Source organism: Cyprinus carpio, chromosome A19, assembly GCF_018340385.1.
Source record: "Cyprinus carpio isolate SPL01 chromosome A19, ASM1834038v1, whole genome shotgun sequence".
In the NCBI taxonomy this organism is placed as follows: Eukaryota; Metazoa; Chordata; class Actinopteri; order Cypriniformes; family Cyprinidae; genus Cyprinus; species Cyprinus carpio.
Window position 1 is genome coordinate 12,046,446 of NC_056590.1, and position 19,035 is coordinate 12,065,480.

General features: G+C 37.8%; 2 protein-coding genes and 1 pseudogene across 2 annotated transcripts; all 3 read right to left on the reverse strand.

Moving 5' to 3' along the window:
* Positions 1–3,349: 3,349 nt before the first annotated feature.
* LOC109111868 (free fatty acid receptor 3-like) lies at positions 3,350–4,648 on the reverse strand. The gene has a single exon (XM_042777198.1). It carries the CDS (start codon positions 4,585–4,587, stop codon positions 3,682–3,684), a length of 906 nt encoding a protein of 301 aa, XP_042633132.1. The 5' UTR covers positions 4,588–4,648; the 3' UTR covers positions 3,350–3,681.
* Positions 4,649–7,876: 3,228 nt separating this feature from the next.
* On the reverse strand, positions 7,877–10,424 carry LOC122148847 (free fatty acid receptor 2-like). Its single transcript, XM_042777170.1, has 2 exons — positions 9,702–10,424; positions 7,877–8,038 (listed from the first exon to the last, which is right to left on the reverse strand). Exons 1-2 carry the CDS (start codon positions 10,422–10,424, stop codon positions 7,877–7,879), a joined length of 885 nt encoding a protein of 294 aa, XP_042633104.1.
* On the reverse strand, positions 10,425–18,565 carry LOC109111863 (annotated as a pseudogene).
* Positions 18,566–19,035: the final 470 nt, after the last annotated feature.

Below are 19,035 nucleotides of genomic sequence, written 5' to 3' on the forward strand. Positions count from 1 at the left end.
AATGTGCAATCTCACATTTCAATTTTTTTATTTTATTTTACCTATCAGAAAGTAAACTCCACGGTACATGCAAACAACACTTCTTTCTGTAGGCCTAAATGAGCTAAAATACTCTCTGTAGCTCAATTCTCACCCCAAGCCAAGAGGTGGGTTTGTCTCTTTGTAGGCCTCAGTTTTGGAAGGGCCAACAGAACAGCAGCATCTGCATGTTATGATGTGCATTTTCTCCTTTAGACCAATAACACATGTGCGTATGGCGCTACAAACGGCAGCCGAGGAAAAGTAAAAGATGATGGGGTCAAAATAAGCGTTCAGGGTGCTGGAGATCAAAGCAAAGTGACGCCACCATTCATTATCACCGTGGACGAAACCAGCAACGTGCGAGACGTTATAGGGGCTGAAACAGATGGTGAAAACCAACAGCGTCCCCACCGCCAACCCAATGGTCCTGAGTCTACGGCGGCATCCAAGATGAGGCAGACTGGAGAGGATTCGTATGAAGTTTATGTAGCAGAAGCAGCAGATGGGCAGGGGTATACAGAACAGTACGAGAAAAAGCTCCAGACGAACAGGAAGCAGAATGTTAAGCTGCTCTGTGGTGAAGTAATAGTACAGTCAGTGAGATGCACACAGGAAGTTGTCTTAACTGCTGCACATGGGGTATATGAGGCACCCCAAGAACACTATCTTGTCCTGTGGAACATACTGGCAAGATAAGAAGCAAGTGTTTGTTGTGTGTGTGTGTGTGTGTGTGTGTGTGTGTGTGTGTGTGTGTGTGTGTGTGTGTGTGTGTACATATATACATGGAAATTAATTAAATAAAACATTAATTAGGATTCAGCTGCTAGGCCATAGTAAAGACTGAAGTATGTCGAGTTGATCTGTATAACATTTCAATTTTATTCCTGAAGCAAGCTTTTGATAGTCTCTTTGTAACTGAAGTGAATATTGACTGAAATCCAGAATGAAAATTTCCTATATTTATGCTGGATCTTTTCATTTGCTAGTAATATGTGTTTGTCTGCTGAATCCTTTTCAGCAAGACAAATGTACGGAACCCTTCACCTGACATGCAAGAAAAAAAGAATAAATCGTTCACACGATCTAGTAAATCAAGGACATGACTTAATAAATCGTGCACCCAATTTACTTGAAACGAGGGAACGAATTATTAAATCGTGCGCACGATCTAGTAAATTGAGGGAACAAATTAGTAAATCGTGCGTACGATTTATTCTTTTTTTCTTGCATGTCAGGTGCAGGGCTCCGTACAAATGGACTCTGGATAAAGAATAATTTTTTAATGAATGCAGTTTAATTGAATACAATATATTGGTTCTAAAGTTAAAGCATCAGTATGTGCTATTTATATAATTATTAGTTTTATTATGAGACTAATTAAAATTTCAGTCTGTTTCCTGTAGTTCGCGGTTACTCATACTCCTGAATAGTCGACTTCCTGCAGAGTTTAGTTCCACACCTGGCTGTAATTTTCAGGTAACTTTAGGGCCATGGTAATTTGATTCAGTTGCATTTAATTACAATCGGAACTAAACTCTCCAGGAAATCAGAATCAGAATCAGAATCAGATATGGGCTCTATAGGAATAGGAAGGATTGCTTCATTGCTATAGCTTAAAGGGATAGTTCAACCCAAAATAAAAAAATTATTTCGTAATTTACCATATTTTTCAGAAAGTTACACCAGGTCAGAAAAAAAGGTGAAAAAGTCCACATATATATGAAATAAAATAAATTATAGTGCCATTCATTACAAACAACATTTAATTTAAATCCGATAATCTAATCTAAGCTGATACCTAGTGGTGGGCTTGCATGCCTCTCATTTGCTATGAATCATTTCCATGAATGAACGAATCGTTAGTCACGGTGTAACTTTTGGTTGCTAAACTACTATTTATTATGTAAAGAAGGCTTTGTACTTCTCTTGTGTCTGAATAAATAATAATAATGTCTACTTTAAATAACCTTCGCAAAAAAAGTGTTTTTCGAAAAACCACGACATGGCAATGCTCACGCTGACCGCCAAAACCTAACCTCAGTGGTGGATGGCCAGAGGGTGGCCAAGGCTAATTCAGGGAGTCCATAGACCATGACAGAAAATCAGTGTATAACTCCAACCTGGCATGAAAAAGCATGAATAAATCCTACGATTGCTGATTACTTAAAGGGATAGTTCACCCAAAAATGAAAATTAGCCCATGATTCTCTTTTTGCTTCCGCGTTCATCACTTCTCACCGGCGCAAGCACTACACATACGTCCTATGCCATCTGACCGGATAGAACGCACGTATGACACGGAAGCTAGAGATTACGGTTTATAAAATTTAAAATATGGATCTGTTTCTTACAAAAACACACTGATTTGTCCCTAGGATGGCTTGAGGGTGAGTAAATCATGGGCTAATTTTTATTTTTAAACTATCCCTTTAACATTACCCTGCATTAACTATTCATTCAAACCGTGACTTCAAATGTTAGTTAATGGAACTTATTTATCATTGGATTAACCATCGGTTGGAGCAAAAAAAAATAAAAAATCTAACATTAACTTATACAATGAATTTTGTAGGCTAAATATTGATTTGGAAACCTAAAATGTCAACTTGCTTCAAACAGGGCTGCCAACTTTTCAGTTTAGCCTGGAGTGAGTTTGTTTATACAGTATGTGGAATAATTAACAAGATTTAGTACGTTATTTTTTTCTCAACTTTTGAAAAGATTATAATAGAAAAATATAAAAATCTATAAGTGTAAAGAGTCCACTGAAGGCGAGCTTTGTGAGAAGCCAAGTGCAGTTTATTTACAAGTGATCCAGAAATTCAAACATTATCCAAACAATAAACAAAGACTTGACTAGACTTGAACAGACTTGAGGCATGAACAGACTTGACATGAACAGACTAGACTCACTGACAGCAGGTTACAACATTAATACACGACAAGGGACAATGGCAAAAACATGACTACTTATAACAGACAATGAGGGTCACATGACATGAACAAACCAATGAGCAAACAGAAGTGATAATCACATGACAAAACAATAAACCAATCAGAACATGACACAATGAACAAGAGGAACCAACAGCAGCATGAAGACAAGAGGGCAATGACACAAACAGCAATCAAATAATAACAAAATAAAAGACATGAAAATATGAACATGAAGCCAAAACATGAAACAAAAACCACATTACAAATAAATGTAAATTTTCCTCTAGTGTACATTTTTCTCACTAGTTAGTGTACATTTTTCTCACTAGTTTATGTTGTGTGAATGTGTTTTCTGGGTTTTTTCTTTCTGTGGTTTGAATGATTGCTGAGTGATTACATGAGACACTATACATTCAGTAAGTTGCAGTGTATCTTTCAACATGCCCTCGGATCTTTATTCATGTATAATCTTTGCAGTGCCCACTCTTTTATGTTTATGTTTTGCTTATTTGACATTAAAGGCACTATATAAGCCACTTTGGAATTCAAATCATAGCACGTTTCAGAAGATAAAAATGCGACTTGTAGTGCAGAAAGCAAATCATTTGTGGACCCTGGCTTTGGGTCACAGATGCCCAAGGGTCTGCGGACCCCGGTTTGAATTTGTTTTGTGTAATTTAATTAGAAGACATTTGGTAATACCAACAACAACAACAAACTGCTTTAAATAGGCATAAAACTGCACAAGGCCTTTGCACATACTTTGATGACCCTTCTCATATCCTTAGAGATACAGAAAAATATAATAGGATCAAAACATGCATTTAAAGTGCTCAGCATTAGAGCTTTCATGCGCCAATCTGGGTTTTCTTTTTTGATAAAGCCCACTATGTGTGATGCATTGTAGGGTGCAAAACTAACTGCAAACACAAGGAGAGTCCCCACAATCAGTCCAACCACCCGGAGTTTACGTTGTTTCTTGATGAGAGGAAACTTTAACAAAATACAAATTAAATTGATGTAACAGAAGCAGCAGATAAGGAGAGGTAAAAGGAAAAACACCACTACTATACTCAGACGCACTGGAAGCAGTTCTCTGAGCTGTTTCGCTGTAAAGTTACTGTAACATCTCTGAGGTTCCGCCATCAGATGGCCCTTATTAGTGGTGTTGTCTGCTTCATCAGAATCTAAAAATGCTACCTTGTAAGGAAATATCGAAGTTATTACAACAAGCACCCAGATACCAACACATATAATTATTGTATAAATTATCCTATTTGGACTTTTATAATTAACTGGAAATGCTACACACACATAGCGCTCAGCACTGATTGCTGTCAAGAACAGGCCACTGGAATAAAAAGGAAGAAAGAACATGAAGATATTGACGTGGCACAAGATATAGGGCATGTTCCAAACCAAATTATCTGCAGCCTCTTTCATCTTGACAGGCAGGTAGGTGAGGAAGATGAGGTCAGAAATAGTGAGGTTCAACATGAATATGTCAATGGGCAAAGGTTTACGGTGAATCTTGTGAATACATGAGAAGAATGCCAGCACAGCATTAGGAAAAGCAATCAGGAATGTGATGATATATATGGCGAGAAACACCGTTGAATCTTCTGACATTGTTGTCGGCCTGTGGTAAATTTCTTCTTTACTGTAGAAAACAAACCTGCAAGTTCTTAAAACAGCACCTGTAATATAAAAAAACTTTTGAGATGAGATGTATTCTCTTAGATTTTTTAATATTATTAAAAAAAATGAGTAAAATAAAAGTTCTTAAAGATACTAAAACGGTTTTATTTCCCTTATGAAAATTAACCATGGTTTTATGGTAGTAACAGTGCAGTAACCATGTTTTTTGGTGTATTGATTACCATTCGTATAACCACAATTTTACTACGGGGAAGTCGTGGCCTAAGGGTTAGAGAGTTAGACTCCTAACCCTAAGGTTGTGGGTTTGAGTCTCGGGCCGGCAATACCACGACTGAGGTGCCCTTGAGCAAGGCACTGAATGCCCAACTGCTCCCCGGGCCCCGCAGCATAAGTGGCTGCCCACTGCTCCGGGTGTGTGTTCACCGTGTGTGTGTGTTCACTGCTGTGTGTGTACACTTTGGATGGGTTAAATGCAGAGCACGAATTCTGAGCATGGGTTACCATACTTGGCTGTATGTCACTTTCACTTTCAAATACTATGGTTAGTGTAGCAAAACCATGGTTAATCTGTGGTTACACTCTTAAAAATAAAGGTGCTTCACGATGCCATATTAACCTTTTTGTCTAAATGGTTCCATAAAGAACCTTTAACATCTGAATAACCTTTCTGTTTCACAAAAGGTTCTTTGTGGCGAAAGGAGGATCTTCAGATTATAAAAAAGTAAGAAAGAGATGGTTCTTTAAAGGTTCTTTGTGGAACCAAAAATGCTTCTTCTATGGCATTGCTTGAAGAACCTTCTGAAACACCTTTATTTTTAAGAGTGTACAATGGTTTAGTAACCATAATTTTTTGGTTTTATTTAAAGTAAAACCATGGTTAATTTTCATAAGGGTTGGAACGTACAAAAAGGTATTTTTCTCTCTATTATTAGTCTTGATAAAATTAATGGACTTGGACAGACTTGTTGAGGCGTGAACAGACTTGACCTGACATGAACAGACTAGACTCACTGACAGCAGGTTACAACATTAATACACAACAAGGGACAATGGCATAATTTTTTGGTTTTATTTGTAGTAAAACCATGGTTAATTTCCATAAGGGTTGGAACTTACCAAAAGGTATTTTTCTCTCTATTATTAGTCTTGATAAAATCAATGGACTCTTTTGAATTGTGCTTCCGTAACATACTTTAGTCCCCTGGATGGCATAGATACAGTAAATGATTTGCATTCTGTTATATGTTATGAATGTTTAGAATTGAGTCACAGTGTTTTTCCTCCCAGTTTCTTTGCATCAGTACCCTGAGGCCAATTCATTAGCCTAGCTAATGTCAATTAAAAATACAAGTCATCAGACCAGTCTACTATGACCAGCGAAAAGTACAATTATTTAAAGTCTGGAGGATGGAATAAAAGGATAATTATTATTATTCAGTCTCACGTTGTAATAAACCTATATCCATTGTTTTCACATTTTTAAGCATTGTTGTGCAGTTCTTCCCATGTTTGATCGTCTTAGTGATCAAGTTTATCTTGCTCCGAAATGACACAAAAACACCATGAAGTTACCTAACATTAGTCTGTATTCCAGGTCTAGAAAAATATAATTTTTTATTTACTTTTTACAGTTGCACAGATTTAACCATTATGAACTGTTATTATGGAAAGATTAGAAGAAGAAAAAATCTGTAGAATACTTTTTTTTCTTTCTTTTTTGGCTAACCCTTAAATAGCTTTTGCATTAAATGACTTAATATTGATTCCATAATCTATTTGCTATGATCAAACTGCAGAGAGCAGAGAGCTTTTTAAAAAAAAAGAAAAAAAATGCTGTATTGTTAATACAAAACATAATATTGTTATTTCAAGAAAGCTTTTTATATTTTAGTACAAACTTTGGAGATGTTTTGTACAAGTGACTGTTATCACTTGTGTCTTTTTATAGTTTTTCAATACAATAAATAAGTAAAATAGGTGTATTCCAGTCCAACATATTTTCAAAACCGTCTAAAAAGATAAGACTTTTAAAAACTCACCAAAACTCTTCACGTTACGGCATAGGCTTCCCTCTCACTTTTAACAGTAACTTTTAACATGCATGTTTATCAGTTTTCTGATCTTTCCTGGGTATTGCCTTATTGCAAACCACAAACTATCACATGGGTATTTGCCCACACTTCCTCAATGTGAAAACAAAGGATGATCTGTCACAGTTTGGTTGTCACAAACATCCGAGGTGGAGCTGGAATACCAGAGGACAGAGGTGGAGCTGGTTGGACTGGGAACGAAGGTGTAGCTGAGAAGGCGAAGGCGGAGCTAGATGTAGCCAAAGGGGCAAGAAGGTCGATGGCTGACCAAGGCGAAGCCGGAGAGACCAGGGAGCCTGGAGAAGCCATATGGCCGATGGTTTCCTGTGAAGCCGAGGGAGGGAGGAGCCAAGGCGGAGCCGAAGTGTCGACAGGCCGAGGAGGAGAGATAGGCACAGAGGCTAGAGGTGGAACCAGGGGATCCTCTGTGCTGGGTTGACCTGATGGCCTGAAGACACTGGGCAGATCCTCAATGCCAATGGACCTGCAGAGTGGCTGAAGGACAGCAGCGAAGTGGGGCTGATGAATTGGCTGATTGAGGAGGGTGGAGATGGAGGCTGGGTGGGCATTCTGGAGACACAGGGGGCACTGGAGATACAGAAGATGATGGAGAAACAGGGGGGTGCTGGAGATACAGAAGATGCTGGAGAAACGGGGTGATGGAGATACAGAAGACGCTGGAGAAACGGGGGGCGCTGGAGATACAGAAGACACTGGAGAAACGGGGTGATGGAGATACAAAAGATGCTGGAGAAACAGGGGGCGCTGGAGATACAGAAGACGCTGGAGATACAGAAGATGCTGGAGAAACGGGGTGCTGGAGATACAGAAGACGCTGGAGAAACAGGGTGATGGAGATACTGAAGACCCTGGAGAAACGGGGGGCGCTGGAGATACAGAAAATGCTGGAGATTCAGGAAAACTGGGGATAAACTCGCCAAACCAGTCTATAAGAGCCTCCTCAAAAATGTCTTTATTTTCCTCAAAATATCCACCAGAAGCCATATCTAACACACACACACAGGAGTATGGGTGGGGTTTTCCTCCCAGCCCTCGAGCTCCACAAGCACTCCCTCTGCGATCCACGGTGTTGCCGGCTCACACACCTGGTCAGACTCTCGTTGTGGAAGGTCTCCGGGGTGCTGGCTCCTTCCAACCTCTTCCTTGGATTAGGCTTGTCCATCGTGGCAGGCCGTTCTCCATGGTCTGTGGTGGACTCTAGCAAAATCCCTGTCGGTCCACTCGCTGGTCTTTGACCGTGCTGGAGTCGGAGCGTAGTTTGTGAGTTCTTCTTCAGTGGGGCATATGGTGTACGGGGATCCATTGCACACCTACTCGACGAACTTGGCGAAAGATTCTTGAGGACCCACACCGGGCAAGTAAGCCATTGGGTGTAGGCCCTGAGGCTTTTCTGCTTCTGTTCCAGGCATAGCAGCTGGGTTGCAGGCAAGTCCATTTTCCTGGTACTCACTTTGGAGGGTCCGTCTTTCTGTTACGGTATCGTTGTCACAAAAAGTGCACAATGAAGGAAAATGTTCAGAATCAGGGTTTTAATGTAGAATACACAGGAGAACTAGTAAAACATAACCAAACATAAATGCAAACAAAGACAGTCAAAGACTAGAAGGAAATAAGGGTATATAAACACTGGGACTAACAAGAGATCTACCCTTTTGGGGTACAGATTGGACATGTTATGTTGCATTCACGCCATGTTCTGATTACCGTAATATGAGATGACAACATGTGACGTTCACATGCTCGCAGAACTCATAATTACAATTTGTAAGCTCTGAATGTTCTGATGCACCACACCGCTCGTGTCCGGTGTAGACACGGTGTTAGGCCCACCCCAAATGCACTCATTGGTTGAGACGCATGTTGACGCCCATCCCAAGCCAGTACTGATCAACATCCCACCCCTCCTGTGACCCATGGTACGACTGTATGTGTATTCAGAGCCAGTGAACAATAGACTTTCAAAATAATAATAATAATAATAATAATAATAATAATAACTGTGTTAATGTGCGATAAAATAATTTTTCCAGCCCTAAAATATTTAAAATATTACTTGCTGCATCAATTCATTATTTTCATACTCAAAAACTGCACCAGGAAAATGAAAATGAAAGAGCAATTTAATTTATATTTACAATACAGCACCCATTTGAAACATTTTACACATTATAAATGTTATAGTTCAAATAATAATAATTACAGAATAACTGTTTCAAAAATAGTTACAAATTAAGCACATGGGTCAACAATACCACAATGTTGTCCAGATTTTGATGAAATAAAAGAATATACATTGAGCCTCCATACAACCTCTTCAAATTTACTATAGATCTTCTCTTGTGTTCAAAAGATCCGATGTTGCTAGTTTACAATTTTTAGTCATTATAATAACTTACTATTATTAATATTTTTGTTAAAACCATTAAAAATGTAATCATATAATACAGAGGCAAACATAAGTGAAAAGGGAAAGCTGTGCATAGACAGCTAATGTCTTGAAAAATGTTATAAGACCATGCACTCTCTTCCAATATCTTTAAAAACCACCAAAACATTATCTCACAGCTCATATCCTTCCCCTAAATATGATTGGGTGACTCACACTCGCAAGTTAAAAAATTCCATGTTCAAAGTCAACATCTCATTTATTTCCATGAGTGTCTTGTGGTAACCTAATCAGGTCTCTTTTATGGATGAGTCTGCTTTTACTTTGTCATCTTTAGATTCACCATGGCTTATTATTGACACAGCCAGTGTTGTTGTTTGAGGACTCCTGGAAGCCCTGTTGCAGTGATTCTGATGCCATGACTTACATGATGCATTCCTTCGTTTATGGCACAATCTCTCCACCAAATCCCTCGGTGTCCATGGCGAAAGCATTAACATGACCACGGGCTCAAGAAATACATTGCAGGAGCAGGAAAGCATGGCTTCACTTCTCCACTCCACATTAGTGTACAATACAAAGCCCACCATGTGAGAAACATTGTAGGGTCCATAACAGACCACAAATACTACTAAAGTGGAGAGTGCAATGGCTAACACCCTTCTTTTCCCATCAGAGGGCAAAGCAGAGTGTCTGACAAGCACTAGGCAGCGCAGTGTGCAGAATGCTGACAAAACAAGTGGCACCAGGAAGAGCAGCAGTGCCATCTCCAGGCGTAACGGCACCAGCACTTCCAACTGCTCCTGGGTGAAGTTTTCATAGCATGCAGAGACATTCTCCTCTGATAAGGACACAAAATGGCCCCCTCCTTCGGCAGTGAAAGCAAAACCCAAGTGTACAAGCACTAAAAGCCACAAGATGGCGCTTACCAGGCAAGAGGTACGCGCCCGGCGGTAGAGTTTGTAAGTTATGGGATAGGCGATACTCAGATAACGTCCCACGACAACTGCTGTGAGGATCAAACTGCTACCGTAGACCGATGAGAACAGAAAGAAGCTGTAAACTGGACAAACCGCAGCTGGAAGTGCCCAACCTTGAAGCACTGTCTCGGCCACTTTGACTGGCATCCACGACACTAGAGCGAGGTTTGCCATGCACAGGTTAAGAGCGTAGACTACGTTGGGGGTGGCACCGTGTTTTCGAGCCTTACGGATGTACACGATAAGAACGAGGAGGTTGCCGGGAAGTCCAAGCAAGAAAGTCAAGATGTAGACCAACAATGAGACAAAGCTGGATGCAGTCAGCTCCATGTCAGATCCGTTTGTCAATTCGTAGCTCACCTAGATCAGTTAACTAATGCCTCCTTTTTATAGGCTCTCCATTGGCTGCCAGTATTCTCTCGTTATTCCATTTGGAGGAATAGCCGTTCCAAATTAAGTGCTGAACATTCTCCAATCTGCATGAGGAAAAAAAAAACATGAAGACAATAAGGAAGTTTGTATTTGCATAAAAGTTCTTATTTATTTGGAAGGCAAAAAGTAGGGGGGAGGAAGGGGGCATGGGAGGGGCGTTAGATGGGTGGCTAGTGCATCTAAGAGCTTGAATTGGTCTGATATGAGGCAAGGGGATGGGTACTTAATGCAGCAACATGCCATTTATATGGTCTCACATTGCTTTATTTGCCTTTGGTGCACACACTAGATCAGGCCCCTTAGTGAAATGATTCAGAATAATTGGGCTTTGCAGGAAGCTGAGCCCATCCAGCCGTGAACTGAACAGAACGGTTAAGCCATTAAAGCTGTAAACTCACTAGGAGTCTGTCTCACTAGGAGTCTGGGATGTCATTCAGGAATGGCTATTGCATACAATGATTTAACAATGCTTTTATAGCAGCTTGCAAAAAGCCTTTGGATCATTTTATTAACCATGATCATACTGGCTATATACATATACTGTATATTTGTGTATGTGCGTGTGTGAGTGAGTGTGTGTGATCATATACAGTAGAATCATACTGGCTGTATATATTCTACTTCAAAGTAGAAATTGTGAGTGAATTATTCACAAAGGATCTCAGGAAAAGATAATAAAAGTCTAAAAAGATTTAATAAAAGTCTAAAATTAAAAAAATTAAAACAAGTGAATTTAGTACATTCTAAATATTTTAATTACATTTCTAACAACACCAGCTCAAACCAAGCATGGCTAACCACATCAAAATTATGTATTTAAAGACTGAAACCCCAAGAAAACAGAGAGCTTTAGCAACCGTTTACAACCTCAATTTTAGGTTTATATGAACAGTTATACACAGCAAAAACAACATGCATATCAACACCAAAAGTAGCACCACTGTCTCTATATAATGGCATTTAAATGTAAACTGATCATACTCTTGTGATCAACCATGATTTGAACTCTACATTTACATTTAGTCATTTTGCAGACGCTTTTATCCAAAGCGACTAACAATTGGGGGATACATAGAGGCTCTGTCATATTTGCCATGCACATAGATGCAAGCAGTCCCGTTTAGATACATTAGTGTTCCAGTAAACTTGAACAGAACTGATAAATCATCACCAATGGATGGGCATAGATTTTTGTGTAACTCATTCTTTTATTATGTTTATCACCGATTAGAGTCAAAGTCCAATCTAAACAGAGGCTTTCATATGACATTAGCTTCCCTTCCCACACATGAAATAAAATCTGTTGACAGATGGATTAACGTTGTTGTAAAGGTCTGTGAATACAAAAAGGCTATTTAACAATACGACACAATGATCCACATACAGATCACCATGAGTCAAGAAAATAATAATTTTGAAACTATTCAAACCTATTAGTATGTTTTCATATTTAAGATATTTGCTCCACTCTAGCTCATAAAATTAAATAAATGTTTGAAATACAATACTCAATTGAAAACATTTTTTCTATCTTGAGGCTGGTAATTTGTTAAATACTGTAATCAAGAAAATACCTTTTAATCAATGATTTATATCAATGTATTTATTTAATTTATTTAGTTCTCTCTGAACGGTTTCCCCCCTTTCTCTTACCAATTATTTGCCCATTTTTGCAGTTCAACTGGTAGATCTTAGTGCTGGCAACTCCAAGGCTCTGGGTTTAATTCCCAGGGCATGCTAGTACTGATAAATGATTCCCTTAAACACTGTAAGTCACTTTGGATAAAACTGTCTGCAAAACATATCTACTGTACTTCCTCTTTATTACCTCACCATGACTGGCCAGACCAAGTTGCTAAATGTCACACTTACGTCATTGACTAATAATTGCAAACAATCCTGTGTCAATATGTTCATTTGTCTGATGTCAAAAACTTGTGGAAGTTCGGAACAAGCCATTGAACCAGCGTTGCCAATTCCACAGTTTTCTTTACATTTTTTAAAATGTTGCTATGGGTTGACTTTTTTTCCCCCATGGGTTAAAGGTTTGACATATTGCATACATTTTATTTGACTGAAGTGCTTGTATTGATAATATTTTGCCCATTTTAAACTGTTCCAATGATAAAACTATGCTGGATGATGACTTATGTGAGTAAGGGGCAATGGTTGGGCACTTTATGAAAACAGACTGTGATTATGATTACTACTGTATAGTGATATGCAAGTTGAAATTGTGCATTGAAAACAAAACAGTGACTTTAATATATGTATTTTAGGAATGGGAGTGGCATATTTTGATATTGGCATATCTTCTTCTTGTTGCTTTATGGCGGATTGCAGACTTATAAGTGCATTACCACCACCTATCTCTCAATTGGACCATTGACACTCCTAATTGAGATTGTAGATAGAGTGTTAATGGGCCATTTGAGAGATAGGTGGTGGTAATGCACTTATAAGTCTGTGCTCCGCCATAAAGCAACAAGAAGAAGATGATGTCTCACACGCCTGCTGCTGTGAAGCGCATTCACAAGAGTTCTAACAGTTCGGACATTGCGAGAATCAGAAGGTAAAAAAAAACTATATAAATACTGTTCAGTTTCTTGCACAAACCGATCATTTTTTGTCTTTACTCATCAATGTATCGTCATGAGCCGCAGGGTTTAATTTGGATTTTGTCTGTGCATGTCTTTTTCTTTCTCATAGATTCTGTTACCATTTGCCAAGCATTGTACAGCTGAGAGAATGCAACGCCCCAAGGCTAAAAAAACATAATTTGTGTTCTACTGAAGAAACAAAGTCACCTACATCTTGGATGCCCTGGGGGTAAGCAGATAAACATCAAATTTTCATTTTTGGGTGAACTATCGCTTTAAGTATGAGGTAAGAATCAGGGTGTCACCTCAAGTGAGGTCCAGCTGTGTCTGCCACTAGAGTTGGTGAGAGGCACCACAGCTGAAGACAGACCCTCAGTCTGGACCCCTAGAGTCAGGCGCTGGCGGGTCTGGCTACTGTGCTGCTCCAGCTACAGGGCATCCTGCTTACGAGACAGATCCTCTCACTGGGCCTGTGCCAGCTTCTGTTACAATGGTGGCTTCTCCATCTCAACAATCTCTTCTTGAGTCTAAAAGATATTGGCACACATACTAAAATGAAAGAACGAAAAATGCTTTATTCATTCTAATAGTCCATTACCACATGGCACGCTGGAAAACTACTTTCTGATTGGTCAGTTGCTGCATTCTGGTATCAGATATTTTTTTTTAATAATGACTTGTATAGTTATACTTATAAGATAGCACTTTTACTCATTTACTCACCCGGGGGGGCACTCTCGTGAGGTTGGGCTTCAGGGTGATCTCAGGTGACCATATAGTAGACAAGCATGACATGTCCACATCACAGGCTTCTATTTTATCCTGAAGGTCAATGGTCAGCTGTTTCCGTGCCGTGCAACTAAGAATAAATGCTGGGGTTAGCAACCATGTAATCTTCATCATATAAACGGACAAAAATCAAGTGAGATATGATGTATAATTTATCTACAGTAAGCTTCATTGTCATCCAAAATAAACAAAGCAGATTGCTATGTAAGGCTTCTAACCAATTAAAGTCTATCTCAATGTACTTACCACAGCTGTTCAAAGGCCTGATCGATGCACTGCTGAAGGGCACGTTGTGCTCCATCAATCACCTCTACTTCCTTCTTCAGTTCAGCTTCTACAGGGTCACTGACTAGCTCCTTGCCACGATAACCTTCCCCAAGGTTCATGCACTCCGCAGTGACTTCAAGAGGCAGAATAGTGGCAGCAAGGGCTCGTTCTGTCTCGTCCTTGGACTGATCAATGTTTTATGGGTTCATGAATACACTTGAGAAGTTTTTTAGTTTATAATTTTTTTTTTTTATAATTTAAATTTTTTTTACAATATTTTTTTTCTCTGTAAAAATAGTTTTTTTTTAAAAAAACAGTTTATTTATGGAAGCTTGTTTCCACCACAGAAGAAAAAAGGTAATTGTGACTTTATATCTTACAATTCTGACTTTTTTCCTCATAATTCTGAGTTTATATATCACATTTCTGTGGGGAGTTTATATCTAGCAATACTGAAATTTTTCTCAGAATTGTGAGAAACTGTGCGATATACTCAAGAGTTTTTTAATTTATTTCATTTTATTGTTATTCTGTGGCAGAAATGGCCTTCCATAATTATTGGAGTATGTTTTACAAAAAAAGTAGCTTATACTATTTCATTCTTTCTACTTCAAAATTTCTATTATTTAAAAATTTGTAACGTGATGTTTCCTTGTAGCCTAATTAATAGTGAAATGTACTAACAATTTCTGAGTAAAAACAGTTTATTAACCAGTTTTTTCCCCCAGTGTTTTTATAAATAAATGTATGAATGTCAGTTGCTTAAATCCACTGTATTGTAGTTTTGTGTATTTTTGCCTCTTTGGTGCAGTTAGATGCATGGAATTCAATGTCCTAAAAATATTACTGTCCTAAATACAGTGGACAGCTGTACATGTGCATTTGTTGCTGCTGTAAAACTATCTGCCCTGTTAGCGGAATTTTGTGTGAATATGGTTTTTATAGACTCATTATTTACCAGGGTGAGAGCGTCCATTTCTGCATCCACTTGCTGTGCACAAGCTTTCAGATTCTCCTTCCAGCGCGTGAGGTCATTGATTCTGTCAGTTTGTGCCGGCTGTCTTACTCATCCCAGTTTGTCTGATAACAATAAGAGCAACATATTTGATATTTAGTGGTACAGTCTTTTACCCTGTCAAACAGCTTTCAACCCACCCTGATCATTACCTTACTGGTTGTCTCATTACACAGAGCTCTTCCTTCCTAGCGGATCCCATGTGAAATATTGCGTTTGTACTCAGCAGTGTCTGATTTCTGTTCATTATTGGCTGCCCAGTCAGACACACTGTAACGCAAGCCTGGTTCCGAGCTCAGGGTGGCCATGTTTGCTGGTATCATAGAAACAAGATGACAATTAAAGACAAAAGTAGTAGTTCTTCTGGTAAACACGCAAATGGTTAACCACCTGATTCTGTAAAGTTCTGCTTGTGCTTTACCATTCTGATGGATATTCATGCATCAATACATTAATAAAACGATGGCTGTTTTTTTCTTCCATTGGTTTGGCCTAGTTTACGTTATTATTATTATTAATAGTAGTAGTAATGTTATTATTGGACAGTGTCAGTAATGCGCCTCAAATTCACTCTTTAAGCTTTTTAAATAAAAATACTACTAATGTGAATTAACACAATACATTGTTTAGTAATACATTATTTACTTATTCCTGTATATTTATCATCATGTTCATTTCATGACCTCGTAGCCTATTAAGAGACTATATTGAGTATTGGTATTTTTATAAATCGATTGGTCACAGTGCAGGGTGTATTTAAGTCTAAAGTTAAACTTAGATGTAAAACTTAGGCTAGATGGTGGAACAATGGAAGGAAAATATGTTTCTGCACCTGAAATATTTAGATTTATATATTCATACATTTAAAAATAACATATTTATGCTAAATAAAGGTCATATACATGTCATTTGTAAATCACCGAAAACATTTATTTTACTTACCGAGACTGAGGCAACTTACAGATGTGTTGTCAGTCGGCTGTGGATTGATTAATTTGGGCATTAATTGGTTTATTTTCTGTGTCTATTCTGATATTTTTTTTAACAGTCACAAGAAAATGTGTTCCATCAGCGAATATTAAGCAGGAATACATTTGTTATATCATAAATACATCATGTTTGCAGTTAAATAATAAAAAAGGCAGGGTTTATATAGATAGTCCATCTCTGCCATCTCAAGATGTTTTGTGATGTAGTCCAGTATATATTTTTCATTTGCATCTTCTTTCAAGTAAAAATGAGTTCCAGGAAGCATCTGCACAGTTGCACATATAACTAAAGCTTGTAAATAATGACAAAATCATGCACATGTGAGTCTATTTATTAACGAATAACCAGTTTGTTCATTCTAAGTTTACCTCTTTATAAAATCCAAACCATGCTTTTTCAACATTGTTTTTGTAAAAACTGAACCATTTACTTGTAAGACTTACCTTGTAAGTCATGGGGTGCATCTTCTTTTCCATCAAGGCACGATACTGGACATGACAGGATGGGTGTTGATGGTCTGCTACATCTGCTGTACATAATGTATTATATGTAGGTTTGTTGTGCTATATATACTGATGTTTTCTTACACTAAAGAAAGACACCGAAGTCTGTCTGTTTCTTTTCGAAACCCACCTATAATTTTCCGCTACACAGATCACAGCTTTCAGTGCAGGTAAGAAGAGTTTGGCGAACTCAGCACTGGCCAGTATCTCTGGTGGTGTGCCTCCAACAGAAGTTACCCACACAAGAAACTCTTGATCTGACAGATGGCTTCTTCTTGGTGCCTGCAGTCTTGCCTCAGACTTACAGAAAAGTTCAAACATTTATAACAAACATAAATATACATTTAAATATATTTACACATACAAGTATAGTGTAAGTATAAATAACAGTAATAAAGATATCCCCCCTTTGCAACAAAATAAAATAAAACACATAAAATGGAAATACCACTTATATGTTGTGTAACTTTTTTTTTTTAATACTTTAATTTTGGCATTTTGAAGATACTGTGAATTCCACATAATATGTGGGGTGATCATGCTCAATGTTTCTTTTCATGTGCAAAATGGTTCTGGCTGTTTTCTCATTTTCAATTCTATTTTTAGTTGACAGATATGACAACAAACAGAACAGATCACACTTACATATGGTGCAGAGGCTCCAGAGAGAAACATGTGGATCGGCTCAAGATTGTAGACATTCTTTACATGCTCGGCAAAAGCAAAGCAGGTCATAGCTCCAAAACTACAGAAAGAAGTTGCAAATGAACAGGTATTCATTTATGTAAAAAGGTTGCCTTTTATAATGACTATCATGTTCTGGCCAATTTTCCTTTTAAATAGAATCATGTTCTGGTCCTAAATATTAGTGTATATATGATTTAAAACCATATACTTTAATATATACTTTTTAAAACCTATGATAATTTAGCAACAGTGTCACAAACCTATGTCCAAAGAGTGCAAATGGCTTTTCTTTGAGTTGTGGAAGTATCACACCAATGACCTCATAAACGATTTCCTGCATATTTTGATAAAATGGTTCCTTGGCCCTCCCTTCTCTGCCTGGCAGTCAAACCGAGTACACTGAAAATAAATTATTAAATTAAATATAATATAATATACAAACCCACACCCATGTTTTTAAATAGGGGAATTACCTTCAAAAGAGTTGTTGAGAGTTTTGGCCCAGCGAGCATAATGGACAGAGCCTCCACCTGCCCGGGGAAAACAGATGAGACAGACCAGAGCATCTGGGCGCTTGTTGAAACAGGTTATGACTTTATCCATTCCTCTGAAACATTATAACATCAATTAAGAATAATTCATCCTAGGCAAAAATGTCAATTGATAAAATACCTACAGGAAAAAGAGTTGACTATCTGATTAGTGCTTATGGACTGATGCCACATATGGGAGATTTGGAAGATTAAAGAAATATGAAAAAACTAATAATAATAATAATAATAACTGAATAAACCCTGTAGTCCTTTTGTTTACCTGGGGAGAATATTCCACATGATAGTGAGCTACACAAAGTTTTGAGTTATTGATCTCAGTTCTGGTTTAGCTGCATTTCAGTTTAACCAATCCCATGTATAACAGAATCTAATTTTAATATAGTAGCACATATACATAGGGTTTGAGCTTTTTGTAATTCATCAGCATTCTGGCGTACATTTACGACTTCATGCAGCTAGTTACTGTATTTACATACTTAAATATGTGTGAGCCATTGATGTGTGCCCAGATTATTTAATCTTTCATGAGATGATTTAAGAAAGAAAATGGATTTAAAGTAATTGATCTTTCTGTTTTAGACTATAGAAATTACATCAGTAAAACAACAGGATTAATAAACACCACCAGATACTGTTCTCACGTTTATAGTGCAGAATATGTCTGGACAATCTGCTTCTTTGGTAATGGCATACACGCTAAGCATACTGCTGCCATCTGTAGATCATAGTTTGTAGTAAACTGATGGTATTAAAATATTTTTTTCTACCTGTAATGAAGTGATTTTTTACAATTTACAAACCAAAAATGTAAGACACTGCCACAAAGATGAACACTAAATGTGATAAACAGAGAAAAAGACAAAAAATGAGCAAGGAGCAAAACATTTAAATCAAATGTGATCAAAATAAGGTACATACTATTTAAGATAACAACATACAAAACGGCACTAAAAGAAAACAATATTTGACAGAGGAACATACATGTGGATATAATACCAGATTAAATTGGAGGATTTGTTCTTGTAAAACAAGGAAGGAATGGGGAGGAATATTATCATTTACTGTTCTAAAAAGATATTATAATATAATTTTTTTTCCCTTTAC

What these genes read in the sequence shown, in the direction of transcription:
- LOC122148847 (XM_042777170.1), bottom strand. Translation starts at nt 10,424, where the DNA reads ATGGAGCTGACTGCATCCAGCTTTGTCTCATTGTTGGTCTACATCTTG. An exon ending in CCTACAATGTTTCTCACATG is followed by an intron (nt 8,039 to 9,701) that starts GTGGGCTTTGTA and finishes TTCGTCGAGTAG; the next exon opens with GTGTGCAATGGATCCCCGTA.
- LOC109111868 (XM_042777198.1), bottom strand. Translation starts at nt 4,587, where the DNA reads ATGTCAGAAGATTCAACGGTGTTTCTCGCCATATATATCATCACATTC.